This window comes from Silurus aristotelis (genome assembly GCF_946808225.1).
Source record: "Silurus aristotelis genome assembly, chromosome: 4".
Taxonomy (NCBI): Eukaryota; Metazoa; Chordata; class Actinopteri; order Siluriformes; family Siluridae; genus Silurus; species Silurus aristotelis.
In genome coordinates this window covers 6,466,219-6,486,546 of record NC_139577.1, presented here as the reverse complement: position 1 = coordinate 6,486,546, position 20,328 = coordinate 6,466,219, and the positions used below count along the sequence as shown (strand labels likewise).

At 38.9% G+C, this 20,328-nt stretch overlaps 1 protein-coding gene across 2 annotated transcripts in view; it reads right to left on the bottom strand.

The window, feature by feature from the left end:
* kcnh5b (potassium voltage-gated channel, subfamily H (eag-related), member 5b) overlaps window positions 1-20,328 on the bottom strand; it is a 59,705-nt gene that overhangs the window by 9,872 nt on the left and 29,505 nt on the right. For both annotated transcript variants that reach the window (XM_083540399.1, XM_083540400.1), the window contains exons 7-10: window positions 14,102-14,531; window positions 8,570-8,769; window positions 8,135-8,387; window positions 2,112-2,308 (exon numbers count right to left, since the gene is read on the bottom strand). In XM_083540399.1, the coding sequence (XP_083396525.1) occupies window positions 2,112-2,308; window positions 8,135-8,387; window positions 8,570-8,769; window positions 14,102-14,531 (1,080 nt within the window). The remainder of the gene's footprint in view (window positions 1-2,111; window positions 2,309-8,134; window positions 8,388-8,569; window positions 8,770-14,101; window positions 14,532-20,328) is intronic.

The window sequence follows — 20,328 nt, the reverse complement described above, 5'->3', positions numbered from 1 at the left end:
GGCATCGACACACACACACACACACACACACACACACACACCTGACTGAATGAGCCAATTCTTTAAAACTTTATACTGCCAGAAAATTTAATATACTGCTTTCTAGGTGCATTCTCTTGCCCCCCCATACACATACACACACACAAAGACAGAAACACACATCCTGCTCCTGCTGTCCTTTCCACCTGAAGGTGCAGGACTCACATGAGTGTAAACTCTTTCTAAACACACAGAAATTCTTCCCCTCATTCTTCCACCATAACCGCAGACGAGTGTGTTTTCATCTGTGTGATGGACGGACAAGAATATTTCTTATTCTCTTTTTAAACTAAAAGGCTGCTTTGACCAAGGGGTTAAAAGTGTAATGCAGCCAGACAGCAAAATTACTGCAGCCTCCATCTGACAAGAGAATAATAGAGGAAGAGGGGAAGAGAGGGAGAAAAAGATGGAGAGAGAGAGAGGTAGAGGAGCTATAAGCATAAAACAAAATTGTTTATTCTCATTCTCAATTGATATTAGCTAGGGGCCGAGAACAAACACACAGCTTTTACAAACAAAGACTTAAACCAAAGAAAGAAAAAATAAAAGAAAAGAAAGAAAGAACCTAACACAAAAAAGAGAAGAGAAGAGATGAGAAGAGATAAGAAGAGAGGAGAAGAGAAGAGAAGAGAAGAGAGAAAGGGGATGGATGGATAGATGGATGGATGAACGGATGGATAAATGGATAAATGGGATGATGGTGAAATTTGATGGATAGATAGATGGATGGTAAATATATTTAGAGAGATACAAGGGGAAATGTATGAATGAATGGGTATTGATGGAAAAACAGATGGATTATAGCAAAAAGTAAAACAAAAGAAATAGAAATATATGGACAATGGATGGATGGATGGATAGATGGATAGTGAAAAGATTTTGGAGAATGAATAGATGAATTGGATAGATAAGACGATTGCAAAAATATGATGGATAGATGGACAGAGAGTTGGATGGATGGACAGACAAGTAGAAAGATTGATGCAGGGATTAAAGGTAGAAATATAGATAGATAGATGAGCAGATGGTGAAAATATAATAAATGATGGATGATAAATATATAATGGATTTATGGACAATGGATGAAAGGATGGATGGAAGTGAATATATTCTGGATGAATAAATGAGGGAATAGTGAAAATATGATGAATGGTGAAAAAATTATATCAAATGACATAACCAAAAAACTAAAGGAGAGAATAAGCGACAGTAGAAAATCGGAATACACGCCTTATAAACGAATAAAAAAGGGATAAATTAGATAGCTGCAAAAATCGATGCATGAAAGGATAGATCAGAGAGGCTTAGTGTACCAGTGGATAAGTAAAAAGAGAGAGAAAGGAGGAGTTTTGGTGCAGTCCTGCTGCAGCGTATCTCACTGCTGATTGTTGATTACTGCGTTCAGGTTGTATTTCAGCCTCAGGTGAACGAACTGCAGGAATAACGCTGATAAATGACGAGTGTATTTAGGGGAACTCGTGTTCCTTCTCCGACTCGGCCAGATTTATTACTCTAATTACACACACTCTGTTAGTTTTAGACTGAGGGCTTTGTAAGAACAACGTGAGACTTACAACATGATGGAAAGAAACAGAGCAGCGGAGAAGAGTAAAGAAAATAGAGAGAAATAGAGAATAATGAAGAATAGGGTCAAACAGATGAGCTGCTTTGAACCAAACAATTAGGACTGGATACTCGGACTTCCATCTTTTCCACTAGTGTCCCACATTTTTACCCATAATCCTTCTGGTGTCCCTTCATTCTAGACAGTGGACAGGAAGATTAGTGCACTGAGGTCTGGGACAAAAAGACATTCCTCGTTTTGTGATAAAAAAAACGGGTGACATGCGAGAGCTTCCGAGGCACAGTCGGGAATTTTGGGCTTGATAAAGGTTTCAATGGGAATGATAAGAATTGTGTTGGATGAGTGTACAAGGTTTAAAAGAAAACACAAGAGCTGGCTAAATACTCCAAAATTCAAGTCTGTGTGTGTGTGTGTGTGTGTGTGTGTGTGTGTGTGTGTGTGTTTGTGTGTGTGTGTGTGTGTGTGTGTGTGTGTGTGTGTGTGTTACCCTTTTGCGAAGGTTGCAGGTGAGGATAAGATTGCGGGAGAAGGAGTTGGCGAACGCCGTGTAGAAGTCGAGCACTTTTAGCAGAGCGTCTCTGTGAATGATGTGCAAATCGCAGTAGGTTAGCGCTCTGACGTTAGCGCACGAGTGAGCTAGGGTCGTCTCTTTCCAGAACACATCACCGAACACATCACCTTTACCTGAGAGAGAGAGAGAGAGAGAGAGAAAGAGAGAGAGAGAGAGAGAGAGAGAGAGAGAGAGAGAGAGAGAGAGAGAGAAAGTAATTCAAACAAGAGCAAAGGACAACAATTTCTGAACTGAAATATATACAAGTAAAATTTTTAGAAAGGAAGAAAGATACTTAGATAGGATGAATAAATGAGTAGATGGACAAATGGACGAACAGACAGACAGACAGACAGACAGACAGACAGACAGACAGACAGACAGACAGACAGACAGACAGACAGACAGACAGACAGACAGACAGATAGATAGATAGATAGATAGATAGATAGATAGATAGATAGATAGATAGATAGATAGATAGATAGAAAAAATAGATGTGTAGACTGCTGGGAAAGTAGACAGGTGAACAGATGGATGGTAGCACATAAAGGAAAGAATGGGAAGACAAATAAATATAAGAAATTTAAATGCATGAATATATGGATGGATGGATTGATGGATGGATGGATAATTGGATGAATGGATGGATATATTGTTCAGAAAAAGGATTGATGTGTAGACAGTTGGGTAAGTGGACAGGTGAATGGATAGGTGGTATCACATGAAGAAAAGACTGAAGAGAAAATTGATAAATATTAATATTAATGCTTGAAAGGTCACAAAATCAAATTCCAGCACCACCAACCTGCTGAGCCCTTGAGAAGGCCCAGTTGTAAGTCGATCTGGATATGGGAGTCTGCCAAATGCCGTAAATGTACATTTTCATAAAGCTTAGTAAATGTTTTACAGTTATATCATAAAGCACTGTGTTCATGGAATAAAGGGATCCGAAGATCTAAATCATGTCCTATTGAAGGTCACCTAAAGGTGTTTTGAGATCAGACCTTTACTGAATCCTGACAGTAGCCTCAGATTAGCCTGCAGTGTGAATCAAGCCTCAGGAAGCCTTTCACACTTCCCTACAATATCATAGTGAAGAAAAAAAAAGCAGCAGGAACCGACACGATGCCATTAACACAAGTCAGTGGCGGTGCGCTCCTCTCAGCACCGATCGTCCCACAGACGGTGAAAAGCCCGAGAAACCTGAGAAGATATTCAGCTCTCAGCAGGACACATCTGCAGCCCGGGTGACAGAGTGATGAAGAGAAAAGGATTTGTAAAGGGTTCTCTGCTCACTGATGCACACAGTAACAGGCACGTGAATACAAAGAGCTATCGGATCTTCTTTAAAAAATAAAAAAAAAAACCCTGCTCCAGTCATGCAACATGATAACACTAGACATATACATATAAACAGCGTGATGATTTGCAATGCTGACCACCGTACTGTGATTAGCATTGCGAATTTACAGATGCTGCAGTAGCCATGTAAGGAAACAAAACATTATGTGGAACAAAACAGACAACATCAGCATGCTGTCATGAACCAGAGCTCACATAAATAGACTGCTGCTTTATTCTTGTCACATGTACTTTTACAGCACAGTGACACAGTGCCACTGGAGCCTTTCTCAGAGACCTAAAAGTCAATTAAATGAATGTTTTCATTTGTATAGTGCTTTTAACAATGAACATTGTCGCAAAGCAGCTTTACACAGATAATGTGGTGATAAAAATAAATAAGATGTTATTTATAAGTCTAAGTTTGACCCTGATGAACAAGCCGGTGGCGACTGTGGCATAAGGCATAAGGAAGAAACCTTGAGAGGAACCAGACTCAAGAGGGAACCTCATCCTCATCTGGGTTGCACCAAATGTCCATTTATTACAGATAAACGATGTTGTGGGGTGCAGTGATGGTGATTAGAAGCAAATCGTAGTCCTGAGTCAGTGTAGCAGACTGTTGACATTAACTACAGTCCAAATCCAGTGACAGCTGGGTGATGCTGGGGCTTGAACCCCCCAACCTTATGATTGGTAACTCAGAGCCTTAAAGCCTAAACCACTACTGCCCAAACATATCAGTGCCATGATATGACCATGCCTGGAATAGGATCATATTCCTGTAACAGAACATCACAGAGTGTTTTATTCCTCTTTTTTTTTAATCCTTTAACAATGACACATGACACTTTTATCCCTTTTAGTTGCTTTTAATGTCCCAGAACGTCCTCAAAACACATTTGTTCGACTGGCTGTAAAACATCATCATCGTGCCGTCTTAAACAGATGTATTAAAAAACGTTAAACGGCTGTTATGTTTCTAGCAGCAGTGAATTACGTTAACTTTGTGCGGTGGTAAACAAAGTACACAAACCGTATACTTGAGTTAAAGTAAAGATACAGAAGGTAAAATAATACTCCAGTAAATGTTCTCCCTTTAAACTTTCACTTGAGTAAAAGTACAAAAGTATTTGCCTTTAAATATACTTAAGTATCCAAAGTACTATGATTTATTATGGTTATATTGTTCCTACTATCATTTTTGTCACAAGACTCTTCGCTTAATCAACTCAGTTTATGTTACTCTTAACACTTCAATCTATTGATAGAATGATATTAAAGATTCAAACACTGATTGATATCTATAAAAATTATCATGAGTCCAAAAACCTTCTTTTCAACTACCGTAATTTCCGGACTATTAAGCGCACCCAAATATAAGCCGCACCCACTGAATTTGACTTTGAGATTTTTATTTTGAACATACAGTGGGTACGGAAAGTATTCAGACCCCCTTAAATTTTTCACTCTTTTTTATTTTGCAGCCATTTGCTAAAATCATTTAAGTTCATTTCTTTTCCTCATTAATGTACACATAGCACCCCATACTGACAGAAAAACACAGAATTGTTGACACTGTTGCAGATTTATTAAAAAAGAAAAACTGAAATATCACATGGTCCTAAGTATTCAGACCCTTTGCTCAGTATTTAGTAGAAGCCCCCTTTTGATCTAATACAGCCAGGAGTCTTTTTGGGAAAGATGCAACAAGTCTTTCACACCTGGATTTGGGGAACCTCTGCCATTCCTCCTTGCAGATCCTCTCCAGTTCTGTCAGGTTGGATGGTAAACGTTGGTGGACAGCTATTTTTAGGTCTCTCCAGAGATGCTCAATTGGGTTTAAGTCAGGGCTCTGGCTGGGCCATTTAAGAACAGTCACAGAGTTGTTGTGAAGCCACTCCTTCGTTATTTTAGCTGTGTGCTTAGGGTCATTGTCTTGTTGGAAGGTAAACCTTCAGCCCAGTCTGAGGTCCAAAGCACTCTGGAGAAGGTTTTCGTCCAGGATATCCCTGTCCTTGGCCGCATTCATCTTTCCCTTGATTGCAACCAGTCGTCCTGTCCCTGAAGCTGAAAAACACCCACACAGCATGATGCTGCCACCACCATGCTTCACTGTTGAGACTGTATTGGACAAGTGATGAGCAGTGCCTGGTTTTCTCCACACATACCGCTTAGAATTAAGGCCAAAAAGTTCTATCTTGGTCTCATCAGACCAGAGAATCTTATTTCTCACCATCTTGGAGAACTCCATGCGGGTTTTCATGTGTCCTGCACTGAGGAAAGGCTTCCGTCGGGCCACTCTGCTATAAAGCCCCACTGGTGAAGGGCTGCGGTGATGGTTGACTTTCTAAAACTTTCTTCCATCTCCCGACTGCATCTCTGGAGCTCAGCCACAGTGATCTTTGGGTTCTTCTTTACCTCTCTCACCAAGGCTCTTCTCCCCCGATAGCTCAGTTTGGCCGGACGGCCAGCTCTAGGAAGGGTTCTGGTCGTCCCAAACGTCTTCCATTTAAGGATTACGGAGGCCACTGTGCTCTTAGGAACCTTTAGTGCTGCAGAATTTTTTTTGGAACCTTGGCCAGATCTGTGCCTTGCCACAATTCTGTCTCTGAGCTCTTCAGGCAGTTCCTTTGACCTTAATGATTCTCATTTGCTCTGACATGCATTGTGATCTGAAAGGTCTTATATAAACAGGTGTGTGGCTTTCCTAATCAAGTCCAATCAGTATAATCAAAAATTTCTGGACTCAAATGAAGGTGTAGAACCATCTCAAGGATGATCAGAAGAAATGGAGAGCACCTGAGTTAAATATATGAGTGTCACAGCAAAGGGTCTGAATACTTAGGACCATGTGATATTTCAGTTTTTCTTTTTTAATAAATCTGCAAAAAGGTCAACAATTCTGTGTTTTTCTGTCAGTATGGGGTGCTATGTGTACATTCATGAGGAAAAGAAATGAACTTAAATGATTTTAGCAAATGGCTGCAATATAACAAAAAGTGAAAAATTTAAGGGGGTCTGAATACTTTCCGTACCCACTGTAAATAAGCCGTGTCTACATTGAAACTAATAAACTTTACACAGGCTTTAATGAAAGACAGTGCCTGTTACACGGCTTGTATCTAAACAGTAGCCTACCAAGAAAGTCATTGTTCACTGTCTTCCTCCTTCCTTTCACAACTATTTCTTTTGAGACTTTTTCTTTTAGCATCGTCGTGCGTTTAAAAATCACCATCGGTGAAGCTTTTCTCCTGATGCCGTGCAGCTCAGAACACAGGTGAAGTGCGTTTTTTCATGCCCGGTTGTTTTCAGCGTGACGAATGATTCGCATTTCCTGTAGACAGTCCGAGTGAGCGGCAGGTCAAACGTCAGAGGAACCATATTCATCCATATTTATGATGTGGTGCGGCCCGATTCAGTGGGAGCGCATCTGATTTAATATAAAGAGTTTCATTGGTTCACCTGAACCCGTTCGGCAATTTTATTGGTCTAATGTTATGGGTCTCAGTTTTTTGGCTTGAAGTTTGTGAAACCGGGAAAAACCGCGAAAAAATCCATCAATTAGCCGCTTCGTCGTTTAAGCCGCGGGGTTCAAAGCGTGGGAAAAAGTAGCGGCTTATAGTCCGGAAAAAACGGTACTTAAAAAAAAAAAAACATGCAAATAATTTTTTGTGGCAAGAACTGTATGTTGGTGTTAAGTAGATATCAACAAGTGGCAATTAAACACACGCTTAAAGCAGATTACTAGTCTGATTGGTGGCTTGCTGCCTGATTGACCAGTTAAGTTTTTATTCACTTAAGAATAAAAAGGAACGACTGATTTCACAAAATGTAGTTATGTAGAGTGTGTAGAGTAAAATGTAGAGTAAAAAGTACAATATTTGACTTTAAAATGTAGTAAAGTTAAAATCTCCCAAAATGGAAATACTGCAGTAAAATACAGAAGTACAATAACAAATTACATTTAACCTGGTTACTATCCATCACTGATGTGTCATTTACTTCTGTTTCATAGTGTCTCACTTCTATCCCGTCTCTAATAATTTTTCTATTACAGCATGACGAGCTTTTTTTATTCCTCACACATGTGAAAATCGAGCTTGCTAAGCGTCAGATCTCCACTGATCCACCACTTTACACTTTTAAATCTGCACCCTGTCAGCAACAAATGTAGCTAAATGTCAAAAAGTAACCAGAAACAAGAAGCCAGGCTGAAAAACCGCAGGTGTTGATGAGACATAACAGAATAAAATTGACCAGAGACAAGCGAGCAGACTTTTTGCTATTTCAGCCCCTGCTGTGCCGCTCCCCGCAGAGCCGTTCTGCTGTTCTCTCCATCATCGCGGCAGGAGTTATTGTCTCTCCTGCCTCCTCCTGAGGCCCAAAGCCTCCCATGGGAAGTGATTAACGCTCTATTCGACTCCGTCCCCATGACGACTCAAGTTATCACTAACCGTTTCAATGAGTTTTCTGATTGGCCTTTTATCTGGGCAGAGAACTATCAAATGGAGACAATCAATGCAGCATTAATGGGGGACAGAAGAAAAAAAAAATCCAGAAATAAAATCCATGAAATATATTTTTTTATTGAAACCGATCAGAGTCAGACTCACCAAGTATAGCGATGACCTCGTCGTCCTGGATGACCTCGAGGGACCCGGACACTACGAAGCACAGTGTGTCCACGCTTTCTCCAGCATGGAATATGAGGTCCCCGGGAGCCGAATGAATGGTCTGGAACTCAACGGCTAACGAGCGAAGGCAGCCGTCGCTGGCCAATCGGAACGCGGGGTGCTCGTTAAACACTTTCCTGTTCAGGTGGACACAGATATCTGCACGCATGTCCTTGGGACAGATAGACAGCACCTGTGGAAATGTGGACAGGCCTGCTTACTGCCACACAAAAATTTACTCCTCACTAGCTACAAAATGATTGAACAATTTTGATCATTTAGAGAGGATATAATTGCTGGACTTTCCACAACCCAGACAGTTCTGAAGTCTTAGTTTAATGGCTTTACTTTCATCCCTCAGCCCACACGTCTAACCTTTTCAGTGTCTATGCCTTTGGTCATGGACCATGTGGAGACGATGTAGTCCATCACCCGCTCGCTCAGGCCTTTGGGCACCTGGTAGAGTTTCAGGAAATCCCTCACATTGTTCAGCATTTCATGGTAGCGGTTGGTATTGGCGTACATCTGCTGGAAGATGGTGGTCACGTTTCCGAATATTGTCGCATACAGGAGAGCTGAAGAACAGATACATTTTAAGACTTAAATAAATTATGGGGGAAAAAAATTCTCACATGAATTATACCATTCTTTATTCTAAATGACGTTAACGTTCACTCCCTTGCAAAAACATCTTCCACACGAGAGATAAGATTTAAAAAAACGTGCAACTGTTTAAAACTTCGTCTCTATGGGAAACATTACAGCCTCACAATAATCATCATTATCATGCTCCTCTTTTCCATAGCAACCACACCTGAAATAGTTCTGCAAACACTCTGGCGCCACTTGTGACAAATAAAGAGAGAAGAAAAGAAAAAAGAAAAGCTCACAAGTAGAGAAATGAGAGAAAGGAGCGATGCTTGTGATCATTATCTACACCTGATCCTCCTTAATCCTCAGTACTCATTCATTTCTATCAATGTCTACTAATTGATCGAGGTTAGTGTAATGAAGTGGAGTCAATGCCTAACATTTATACTTTAGCAGCTCTTCTGGCCCAGGGAAGGAAAACACCTCCTTAAACATCTCCTTGCAGAATGGTATGGAGTGGTGGAGCTTCCACCGTATAAGTTCCTACGATTGAAGGAGGTGTGGTTTCTGCTTTTATTGGTACAGTAAAGGAGTTATGGCCTCTATTTGTGCTGGTCCCAGTAAAGTGTTAGTTTCAAAGAAGAAGGTGTGGCCTCAGTTTCTAGTGATCCCAGTAAAACTGGTATTGTCTTAGTTTCTGTTGGTCCCAGGAAACTAGTATTTTCTCAGTCTCTTTTAGTACCAGTAGAGGATGCATGTCCTCAGTTTTGTTGCTCTCACTGAAAGAAAGTGAACTCTGTTTCTGTTGGTCCCTGAAGGTTAGGAATGTTCCTTGTGTCTGTTGATCCCAGTAAAAGAAGTATTGTCTCAGTATCTTTTGGTCCCAGTGAAAGAGCTGTTGCTTCAGTATTGCTGGTCCCAGTTCCGGGGAAAGAGGTAAAAGAGGTGCCTCTGTTTTTGTTATTCCAAGTAAAAAAACGTGTGTCTTATGTCTTTGAGTTCCAGTGATGAAGGTGTGACCTCAGTTTACGTTATTCCCAGTGAAAGTCGGAGAAGTTCCCAATCCCAGTGATGTCTGAGCAGAGCCTAAAACCATGTTATAGATTCTTAAAGAGTTCGGCTTCTGGTTAAAGGAACACGAGAGCTATTAATCCAAATCAACTTTCAGTGAGAAAATCATCCAAGCAGAGTGTGCTGTGTGTGTGTGTGTGTGTGTGTGTGTGTGTGTGTGTGTGTGTGTGTGTGTGTGTGTGTGTGTGTGTGTATTTGTGTGTGCAGGAATGTCGTTTCAGTGTTCAGGGGAGGTTTTAGTGTTAATGTTAATAGCAGACTGTGCTTGTTGAGTGGAAATGATGAGTGGGAAATATATTAGGAGGACTGAGTCACTCTGTAGGGACTTTGTGTAAACGGCAACAGCTGATAATGAGGCCTAAAAGGACCTTGCTGTCTTGAAGAAAAACAAAAAAACAAACAGCTGCAGGGGAATGATAGCGACAGCCATTTATTCTTGCTAAAAGATGCCTTAAATCTTTGTAAAGCTTTGTGCGTTGCGGAGTGTTCAGATACACAGCAGTGCACACTTCATTTATTTTATTTTTTATCTATCCTTCCACTACAGCGTCTGAAAGAAGCGTATCTAAGTGATCAAATAGACAAAGGCTCCATCCTTTCTTCTCAGTATTGGCCTTAACAGAACATAGACAGGGGAAAACGAGCATGATGAAGACATTTGATGAAATTTAGTTTACAAAGTTAATAAGTTGATAATTACATCGCACCTGCACAAATAGTTCTCCTACAGACTTCACAAGTCACGTACATCATGTGATTGTAGTGTGCATTCCTAGAACGTTCCACTTAATATGTCTGATTCCTCTCAATAACCCGCCATTATACTTTTATAACTTTTTATCTGTGATAAAGTACATAAACCATGTAGTTGAGTTAAAGTAGATATACAGTAGGTAAAATATTATTCCGGTAAAAGTAAAAGCGCTCACTTTAAACTCTCACTTGAGTAAAAGTACATAAGTGTTTGCCTTCAAAAGTATCGAAAGTACTATGATTTATTACTGCTGTTCCTATTATCATTTTTGTCACAAGACTCTCTGCTTAATCAACTCAGTTTATGTGAAAATAATCTAATGCTACTCTCAGCACACCAATCTATTAATAGAATAATATGAGTCAAACACTAATTAATATCTAATAAATTATCATGATCCCAAAAACTTCCTTTCAACTTCTTCAAAATAATCACACAAATGAGGCCACTGTTGTTGTGGCAAGTTCGAGTTAGGAGTTTCTTCCATCATTTATTCATCTCAAAATGTCCTGCTTGCTGCTGATGTTGGTGATAAGTAGATACCACCAAGCGGCAATCAAAACAAGTTTAAAACAGAGCGCGCACTCGACCCTGATTGGTGGTTTGCTGCTACCAGTTAAGTACGATATTTGACTTTGAAATGTAGTGAAGTTACAATAAAAGTCTCCTCAAACAGAAATACTTCAGTAAAATACAGATACATGAAAAAGATACTTGTGTACAGTAACGGATTACATTTACTTAGTTACTGTCCTTAATTTCATCCTTTGATATACACATTACTGCATCTGCAAAACACTTTTGCACTTATGCTACAGCAGCATTCCCTCACTGGTCTCTGTTTTTGTGTCTCTCTAGACCAGGGGTCATCAACCTTTTTGAAACTGAGAGCTACTTTTTGGGTACTGATTAATGTGAAGGGCTACCAGTTTGATACACACAGTTTTCAGTTTGATCTGAAATAACAAATTTGTTTAATTTACCTTTTATTATATGTTATTATTAATAATTAATAATATTCATCTATGTGAAAACTGATTGTTTTAATGATTTCTTATAATAATTATCAACAATGATTTAACAAAGTAGGAAAAAGCTTCTCATGTGGTCCTTGCGGTCTACCTGGTGCCCGCGGGCACCATGTTGGTGACCACTGCTCTAGAAGATAAAAAAACACAACTTGTCATAATACCAAGAAACCAAAAAAATAAAAGAGGTAACAGAGCTGAGACTGTAAGTCATCATTAGAGCCGAAGAAAGAAGAGGAAATGACATCAGGATGGTCTACTTATCAAATAACCGAAAACTCGTCCGCTGATCAACCTATAGTTGGATTTTGTTTTCAAAATCATTTAAATTATTATACCTCTGTACTGCTGAAATCTTGAATTTGTTTGGACATAATGTGTTTACAGTAATAGTAACTCAGTAATAATGATTATGTGAATAAATCCCTATGAAATATCTGTCTGGATCTGAGAGCAGGCAACGAGATCTTTTATTACAGAGTTCATCCTTAAAATCTAATACTGTGTGAAATAACTTTGCGTCATGCAGCCTGCACCTGCAGCATGTTACAAAATCAAATAAACTCCAGCTAAAAATGGCTGCAGCTCAGCGCGAGACTGTGAAAAAAAAACAAAAAAAAACGCTGGTCTATAAAAATGGCCCAGTAATGTAAGTGGATTTGCTTACTCAGCGCACCGTCCCCATTCTCTCCCATCAGCCACTGAATATATTAAACGGCCGATCGACCCGTACTGTGGAATTTGACGGATTGTGGGTGTGTCAAAGTGAAAAATAGAAAGAGACGGGTGTTAGAACGGAGTATATCGACCCGATCTGGGAATTAAAAGGCACCTTGATGGCTCATAGCCGAGGAAGTAAAAGACAAAAAGATAGAAATGTCTCGGTTTTAAATGCAATGCTGTTCGGCTGCTCGATTAGGAGCTGATTCTGGTTAGAAGGGGTTAATTCATTATTCTGGGACATGTCATCAGGTTCTATAGCAACAACCCTCTCAAAGGGGATTTGCATGGCGGACCATCCATATAAACAGATTGTAAAAATATGGAATACTTGAGATTTGCTTTGAGGAGATGCAACATTTATGTATGGAAGGAGTCTCCAGTGTCAGTCAAAGACACAGAGGTATGCTGTACAGGATTTATATGTTTTCCAGCATCTTCAGGACTAAGGATATGACAAACTGTATTTTGACATGACACATTTTTCAAATTTCAAATATTTCAATGATTTTGTCACTTTAACTCTGGACTGTCACTTTAACTCAGGACTGGTACAGCACAGTGTCACTTTATGTCACCTTATACAAGCACATGGACACTTCAAGGACAAATCACACTGGATCACTTTAATCTGTACTTTTGTCAATATCTGTGACACATATCCATCCTCTTTTCGTGCAATTTGTGTATGTATATATACTTAACAAAACTGTAAACGCAACCCTTTTATTTTGCCCCCATTTTTCATGAGCCGAACTCAAAGATCTAAGACTTTTTCTATGTACACAAAAGCCCTATTTCTCTCAAATATTGTTCACAAATCTGTCTAAATCTGTGTTAGTGAGCACATAACCTTTGCCAAGATAATCCATCCACCTCACAGGTGTGGCATATCAAGATGCTGATTAGACAGCATGATTATTGCACAGGTGTGCCTTAGTCTGGCCACAATAAAAGGCCACTCTAAAATGTGCAGTTTTACTGTATTGGGGGTCAGTATCTGGTGTGACCACCATTTGCCTTAAGCAGTGCAACACATAGCATAGAGTTGATCAGGTTATTAACTGTGGCCTGTGGAATGTTGGTCCACTCCACTTCAATGGCTGTGAAAAGTTGGCAGGAACTGGAACACGCTGTCGTATATACGCAGATAAGGATGACGAGCATGCAGATGAGCTTACCCGAGACGCTTTCTGACAGTTTGAGCAGAAATTCTTTGCTTATGCAAACCGATTGTTGCAGCAGCTGTCCGGGTGGCTGGTCTCAGACAGTCTTGGAGGTGAAGATGCTGGATGTGGAGGTCCTGGGCTGGTGTGGTTACATGTGGTCTTTTTTTTAAATAATTTTTTTTAATTATTATTATTATTTTTAGTGTGTAAATATATATATTATATTATTCTTAACCTTATTATCATACTTTTTAGTGATACTATACTTTTAATATACTTATACTTTATACTTATTTTATTTATTTCACTTTATTTTTTATCCTTATATTCTATTTCTATTTTTCATGTTTAAATAGACAGTCGTAAAAAAAAAGCATTCCACTACATGTCGTACTCTGTATGAATGTGTATGTGTAAATAAAATAGAATTTTCACACCTCGTTTATTCATTAATACATTTTCGTAAATTGCTCTGGTGTTATTGGAAACTTCTGGGTGGTAACATCATCTGTTTTCTATTGTCTAAATAGAAATATGTACAGCAGTAGGAGTAAAAAAAGAGATACACACTCACATCCTCCCATCATCATGGCCACGGAGAAGATCTTCTCTCCATCAGTGGTAGGAGCGATGTTGCCGAATCCGATGGTTGTCAGACTGGTCATGGTGAAATACAGGGAGGAAATGTAGAGCGTGTGTTTCCCAGGGCCGCCTTCCAATCGACCGGAGCCGCTGGTGTTGTAGCGGTACGGTGAGCCAGTTGTGGTGGCTAACTGGTAGAGCCAGCTGTCTTTCTTGATGGTGTTACTGTTCTTGTCGATGACCTCGTAATCCCCAATGCTGTACCAGATACAGGCCAGCCAGTGGGCCACCAACCCGAACACACACACCAACAGGACCAGAACGGCCGCACCGTATTCCAGATAGTGGTCCAGTTTTCGTGCCACGCGACCCAAACGCAGCAGACGCACCACCTTCAGAGAGCTGAACAGACTGCTGATGCCCTGAAACAGAGGATGAAGGAAAAACCCATAATCGCGCTCTACTATTTCTGATTGCATCAAAATTATAAGTGTTAGCTAATTCAGTAAGTAAAAAAATTTGGGCTTTGCAACCAATGAATTGTGAATTTTTACATTTTAATTAAAATGCAAAGTGGAAGTGCAAATGTTTGCATACACCAAGACAAAAGTATGAGCAACAACCTTATTGTAAAATATATACACAAATCATTGATATGTCATAATATATAAGATTATTAAAATAATATATTAATTAAGATTCACTATTCATAGATAATTATATTAATAAAGAATGTTATTATATTAAGTCATTATAATATATACTATTATTTAAACATCTTTTCATTATTTTGTTCTGCTCAACATTCGGTGTGTGTGTGTGTGTGTGTGTGTGTGTGTTAAATTGCAGCCTATTTTCAATTCAAAACCCTGGGTTCTTCTACAGTCATGAGGATACTGCAAAAAAATGCTGTCATTTCTCATTAAATGTTTTAAAACTTTGATGGGAGTTTGTGTATTACATTTCCTCTAAGACTTATCATCCCTCATGGGAAATAATTTTGCGGCTACTCTTTGTGACCTGTTGATTATTTGTATTAATAATCAAAGGTTATGATATGAGTGTTTCTGTACATTTTGTTAAGGCTGTATGTAGGTTGTTGTGAGCACTCACAGTAAAATTATAAAGAACCTGAAACACGCTGATGCACAGTTTTACCAAATAATAACCAGAAAAAACAGACGATGTGCGAGTGAAATAGCTGCTATTCATTCTGCTTGGTAAATTATGTCTGATTGCAATCAGCTCTTAAAAAGCACTCTAATAGCTGAGGGTTTTTTCTCTGAAAGCATTTAGTGAATTAAACAATGAAAATTAGCAGAAAAATAAAGTCCGGAGTTGCATGTTTTTAAATCGTAATGCGTTTCGTTAGGTGAATGACATTTATACAGTTTTCTGTTATGTTTATTCATTGTACTTTTTATCCAAACAGACCTGTAGATGTGTGCAAAACATTGTGTTTAAAAAAACAACAGACATTTATGGGATTGTTTAAACTTCTATTAACCCTTTACTGTATTGCAAAGGAGCATTAAAAATATGCATTATATCCTTTAATATTATGGTCAGTGTGAATACTGGAAGTTCAGGTGTGAGGGCAGAGCGTTGAACACATAGTTTGTGGTTAGATGAATCTAAATGGACGCGCTGCTTAGAAACACCAGTAACCATAGTAACATTCAGTTGCAGTTTCATCCAGAGTGAGACAGCTATTGTACACATTTTCTAATGACCTTTTTAAAACTCCATGGAGGATTTTTACATGTGGTGAATATGGTGATTTTGATAAATGGGTCAAGGTACAGAATTTGGTGAACCTGATGAACTGGAGAAGAAAAAAATATAATATTATATAGAAGTCTTCTTTCGGCTTCTCCCGTTAGGGGTCGCCATAGCGGATCCTCCGCACGTTTGATTTGGCACGTTTTTTACGCTGGATGCAACAAACAAACAGAATGTAAAATCCATTATCGCTGCTTCTTATGGAGAAGTTATTCAGCCTTAAATGATTTTAGATTCTGGTAGTTCAGAAGAGCACCTTTAACAATAGTGCAGTAATAAACCACACATTTAGATCAATGCACTTTTTACGGTATTGTTTCAATAACATATGGACAAGACAAGTTGCAATTGTTTTGTTTATATTTCAACATTTCAAGTTGACCTTAAAAACAACCTAAAACAGCATGTTGTAAAGTGTTAAATTAAGACAAGATATACAATTTTTGATTTATTAAAGAATGACACAATCATTTATTTGAACTCTTTCCGGTCTAATTGGCTTCCTTTTGAAGTTTATAGACATAACAATTGCAGCTTGTCTTGAGAAACCACAAAGTGTAAATATGGTATATTATAATAATTATAATAATAATTATTATTATTATTATTAGAATTATTATTATCATGAAATAATAAATTAGTTTCACATAACAGCATAGCGCACAGTGTTTTATATCGTAGAACGTAGAAAGCCGAAGATATTTAGCTGTAAATAAAAATGGCATGATGAAAAAAAGATATGTTTAAGAAAATAATACATTCTTTTAAAATGCTCTTAACATGATCATTTTGTGTATCCTGTTTTTTTTTTTATAATCTGCTGGAAGCCACACATTTCTTTGCACCAACAACAAGATCAGTGAGATTTATTGGTCGGTTTGTGCTGATAAAATAATTCCATTAATCAAGAAGCTGAATAGTGTCTCTGGGAGATAATATCAACAAAATATTATCTGTCACAAACAAATGCATGACAATAAACAAACATATAAAATTGCTTTAAATCAGAGGTCACCAATCACTCTCCTGGGGCGTGAAAGAGTTGTTACGGGATACAAAAGTGTTCTGGGGAAATGTATATAGATATAACACTAAATTTTTTAGAGAGAGAGAGAGAGAGAGAGAGAGAGAGAGAGAGAGAGAGAGAGAGAGAGAGAGAGAGAAAAAGAGAGAAAAAGAGAGAAAAAGAGAGAAAAAGAGAGAAAAAGAGAGAAAAAAACTGAGAGACAGAGATAGCGACTGACTGGTATTTAAAATATGGTTTTGCTCCAAACCCCATGTGTGCAATATGTGAAGATACATAATGCAGTTACTATGGAGACACAATTCGATGATCATGTAAATTATGTGTTAAATAAAGCTAATGAAAGAGTATATATATATATTTTTATTTTTTTATTTTTTTTTAAGGCAGTGGTGAAAACATGTTATAAAGTAAGAATGCTGATATAGACCAGGCCTCAGAAACCGAGAGTAAACTTAGACAGTCCTGGACAGGCCCGCACAACCTGGGACATGAGGAAGGTCGGGTGCCAGAGGAACTGGGTGGAACCCCTTTCCACTGGGCCAGGAAAGGTCTGAGGCAGAGTGACGTCACTGGCGGATGTCCGGGGCGGGGCGTTGCCCTCTGCGGAGGTCCAGGGCATGGCGGCGCCCACTGCGGATGTCTGAGGCGCAACGGCGCCCCTCTGCAGGTGTCCGCGGCGGCATCGGCGGGACTCTGGAGCGCGACGCCGCCCTTGGTGGGACTCCGGAGCCCCCAGAATAATTAAAGATAAGTGCAATATTATACAGTTGGTTATACAGTTGGGTGCCTCCCGGAGAACAGTGATGAGTACCTCAATGGATCCGTGATTGCAGCGGGTTGGTAATCCATTGAGGTAGATTATCGGTTATGGGTCGGATCTTCTGTCACGGATATAGACCAGGCGTCAGAAACCGGGCGTAAACTACAATGTCTTTGTTGAAACTTAACATGCAAACACAAAATTATCTTGAGCGCTTTATCCGAAGCGTAGCCACAAGCATGGAAGTACGGAAAACACGAGTGGTAGGAAGTCCGTGTGATCTAGTGTAGCAATGAGTAGATCTGACAGTGAGGGAGGGGGAATCGGGACCTTATAAAGGGGAAAGGTAAATAAGGAACAGGTGTAGGTGATTAGAGCAGGGAGAGGATGAGTGAGAGGTGGAGCCTTGGAGGCAGACATGGCTAGTGGTTCCCTGACAAATGCCTTTAAAAAATTGCATTAACGGTTTCTTTTTTAATCAATTAACAAAACATAAATCCAAATCAGTATTTGGTGTAACCACACTTTGGCTTTCGATTCTCACTTCTAAACACTTTATACACTTGCACAAAGTCAAGGATTTAGTAGGATCAGAAGCGTATGATTAATCAATTATACCAAGCACATGCTAATGATCATCAATTTCATATGTAGGTTGATGCACATTTATCACTTCAAACAGAAACAGCTGTGTAGGAACTTCAAACTGGGTAAGGAACAGCCAAACTCTGCTACTGAGTTGAGATTATGGAAGACAGTTTCATGCTACAGGTCCTACACCAGGAGAAGACTGAGTACTGCAACAAGTCCTAAGGAGATTCTACTACATCAGCAAGCATTTTACACGTCTGCCGTTTCTATTTAGAGCAAGAGAAGCACAACTGGAAGGTACAGCTGGGTGTAAAGTTTTGGGCCTGAAAGCGACGATGCTCTGTGGTTTGATTTTATTCTTCCAGTCATCAGCACATTAAGCTTGACTATGCTGATTTAAAAGAAATGTAGTGTTTAGCCTTAAGCCTTTGAGAAATTTCATATATTATACAGTGACACATGTTCGCTTGTCAAAGCTATGAAGAAGAAACACTACAGATTTTGGGTTGCACCTCATATGGATTTAACATGTTTCTTTTCAACTCTGTAAGGCAAGAAGCAAGAAACAAAACTAAGCTTTTAATGATATCTTGTGACCTTATGTGAGAGTGTGTGTGTTGCTTTGGAAACTGTGTGTGTGTGTGTGTGTGTGTGTGTGTGTGTGTGTGTGTGTGTGTGTGTGTGTGTGTGTGTGTGTGTGTGTGTGCTTCACTGTTGCTCCCATAGAACATATAGTACTGTATAACGGGGTTACACAGATTTTAACTGATAGAATTAAATTTTTTATACCTTTGATATAATAAAATGTTTTACTTTTAATTGTATCCTAAGGGTCTTAAAATTTTTTGCACTTCCAAATTATAGCTGATGTAAAAATAATAGAAATTTTAGAACAGCAGTTAGTATTACAGGCTTTGCTAAGAGGGTTTAAAAGCTTTTTTCCCCCTCTTTTGCAGCATTTCAAATTATTTCTGCTTTAGATATAAAGCTTGATGATGAAAACCAAACATTTTTTACTATAATTTTTTTAGTAAGATGTGTCATTTTGAACCTTATAACCATTTTGTTCCTGGTCATAATGAAGGAATAAGGAAGGAAAGGAACGAATACTTTCGCACTTTTGCACCTTCTGCAGTTAGACTTGAGCTTATGTTCATGCTGACAAGTGCTATGGCTAATGCTACACCCTGGGAGTGCTCACCTACAGCTACAGAAATGTCACAATCAGTGGAGACTGGCCTCGTTAAGGGGGAATATAGAGGCTGATAGAGCTCTGGCTTTGGCTCTGAGAGTTTGTGTGAGGATTTTCAGTAGAAATACCTCATATCAGTAAATCAAAGCAACAAGACTCGTTGTTAGATCCTTGGAGATGATTCTCTGCTCGTCTGAAGAGCCTTGAATAGCTGCTGTGCTTTGAACACTAAGATTTGAAAAATATTTAGAAAACCTTAGCGTTGCCTGCTGTTAGACACAAATTGTCAACAGTTAGGCATGTGTCCATAAAAAACATACACTCGCAAGATCAATAATCCAATCAACTAATTAAGAAGATCAAGACGTTTTAGTTAGTGTTCATATCAACAATAAGAATTGGGGAAATGGACTGAGCATTAAGTGGCAAACTGATCTCTGGATTTTTATATACAGTTTATAGACTTTAAAATATTGTGAAAAACAGTAGTTGTAGAAATAGCCTGTTGCTGAGAGACTTTTGACGAGAATAGTTGGACTGGTACATTTACCTTATTAATCACTCTTTGCAACTGTGGTAATCAGAAAAGCATTTAGTTCAATATGACACCAATGTCATCACTAAGTCTTTTTTTTACTAATTTGTTAGTTATCTATTACTAATTATGTTTGTAATACTCTTAAAATGTACTTCAAATAAAAAGCAAGCAAATTATCATGCTTTACTTGGCATCTTATTAATTCAGGGCCTCAAATGTCCTGATTGTAGGTTAATCTCAAAACTTATTGATCTCTCCCCAGTGGCCCAAATGCTGATGCTTATATTCTGTTTGAACAGCCAGTCTAAGAAGACTGGCATCCTCGCTAC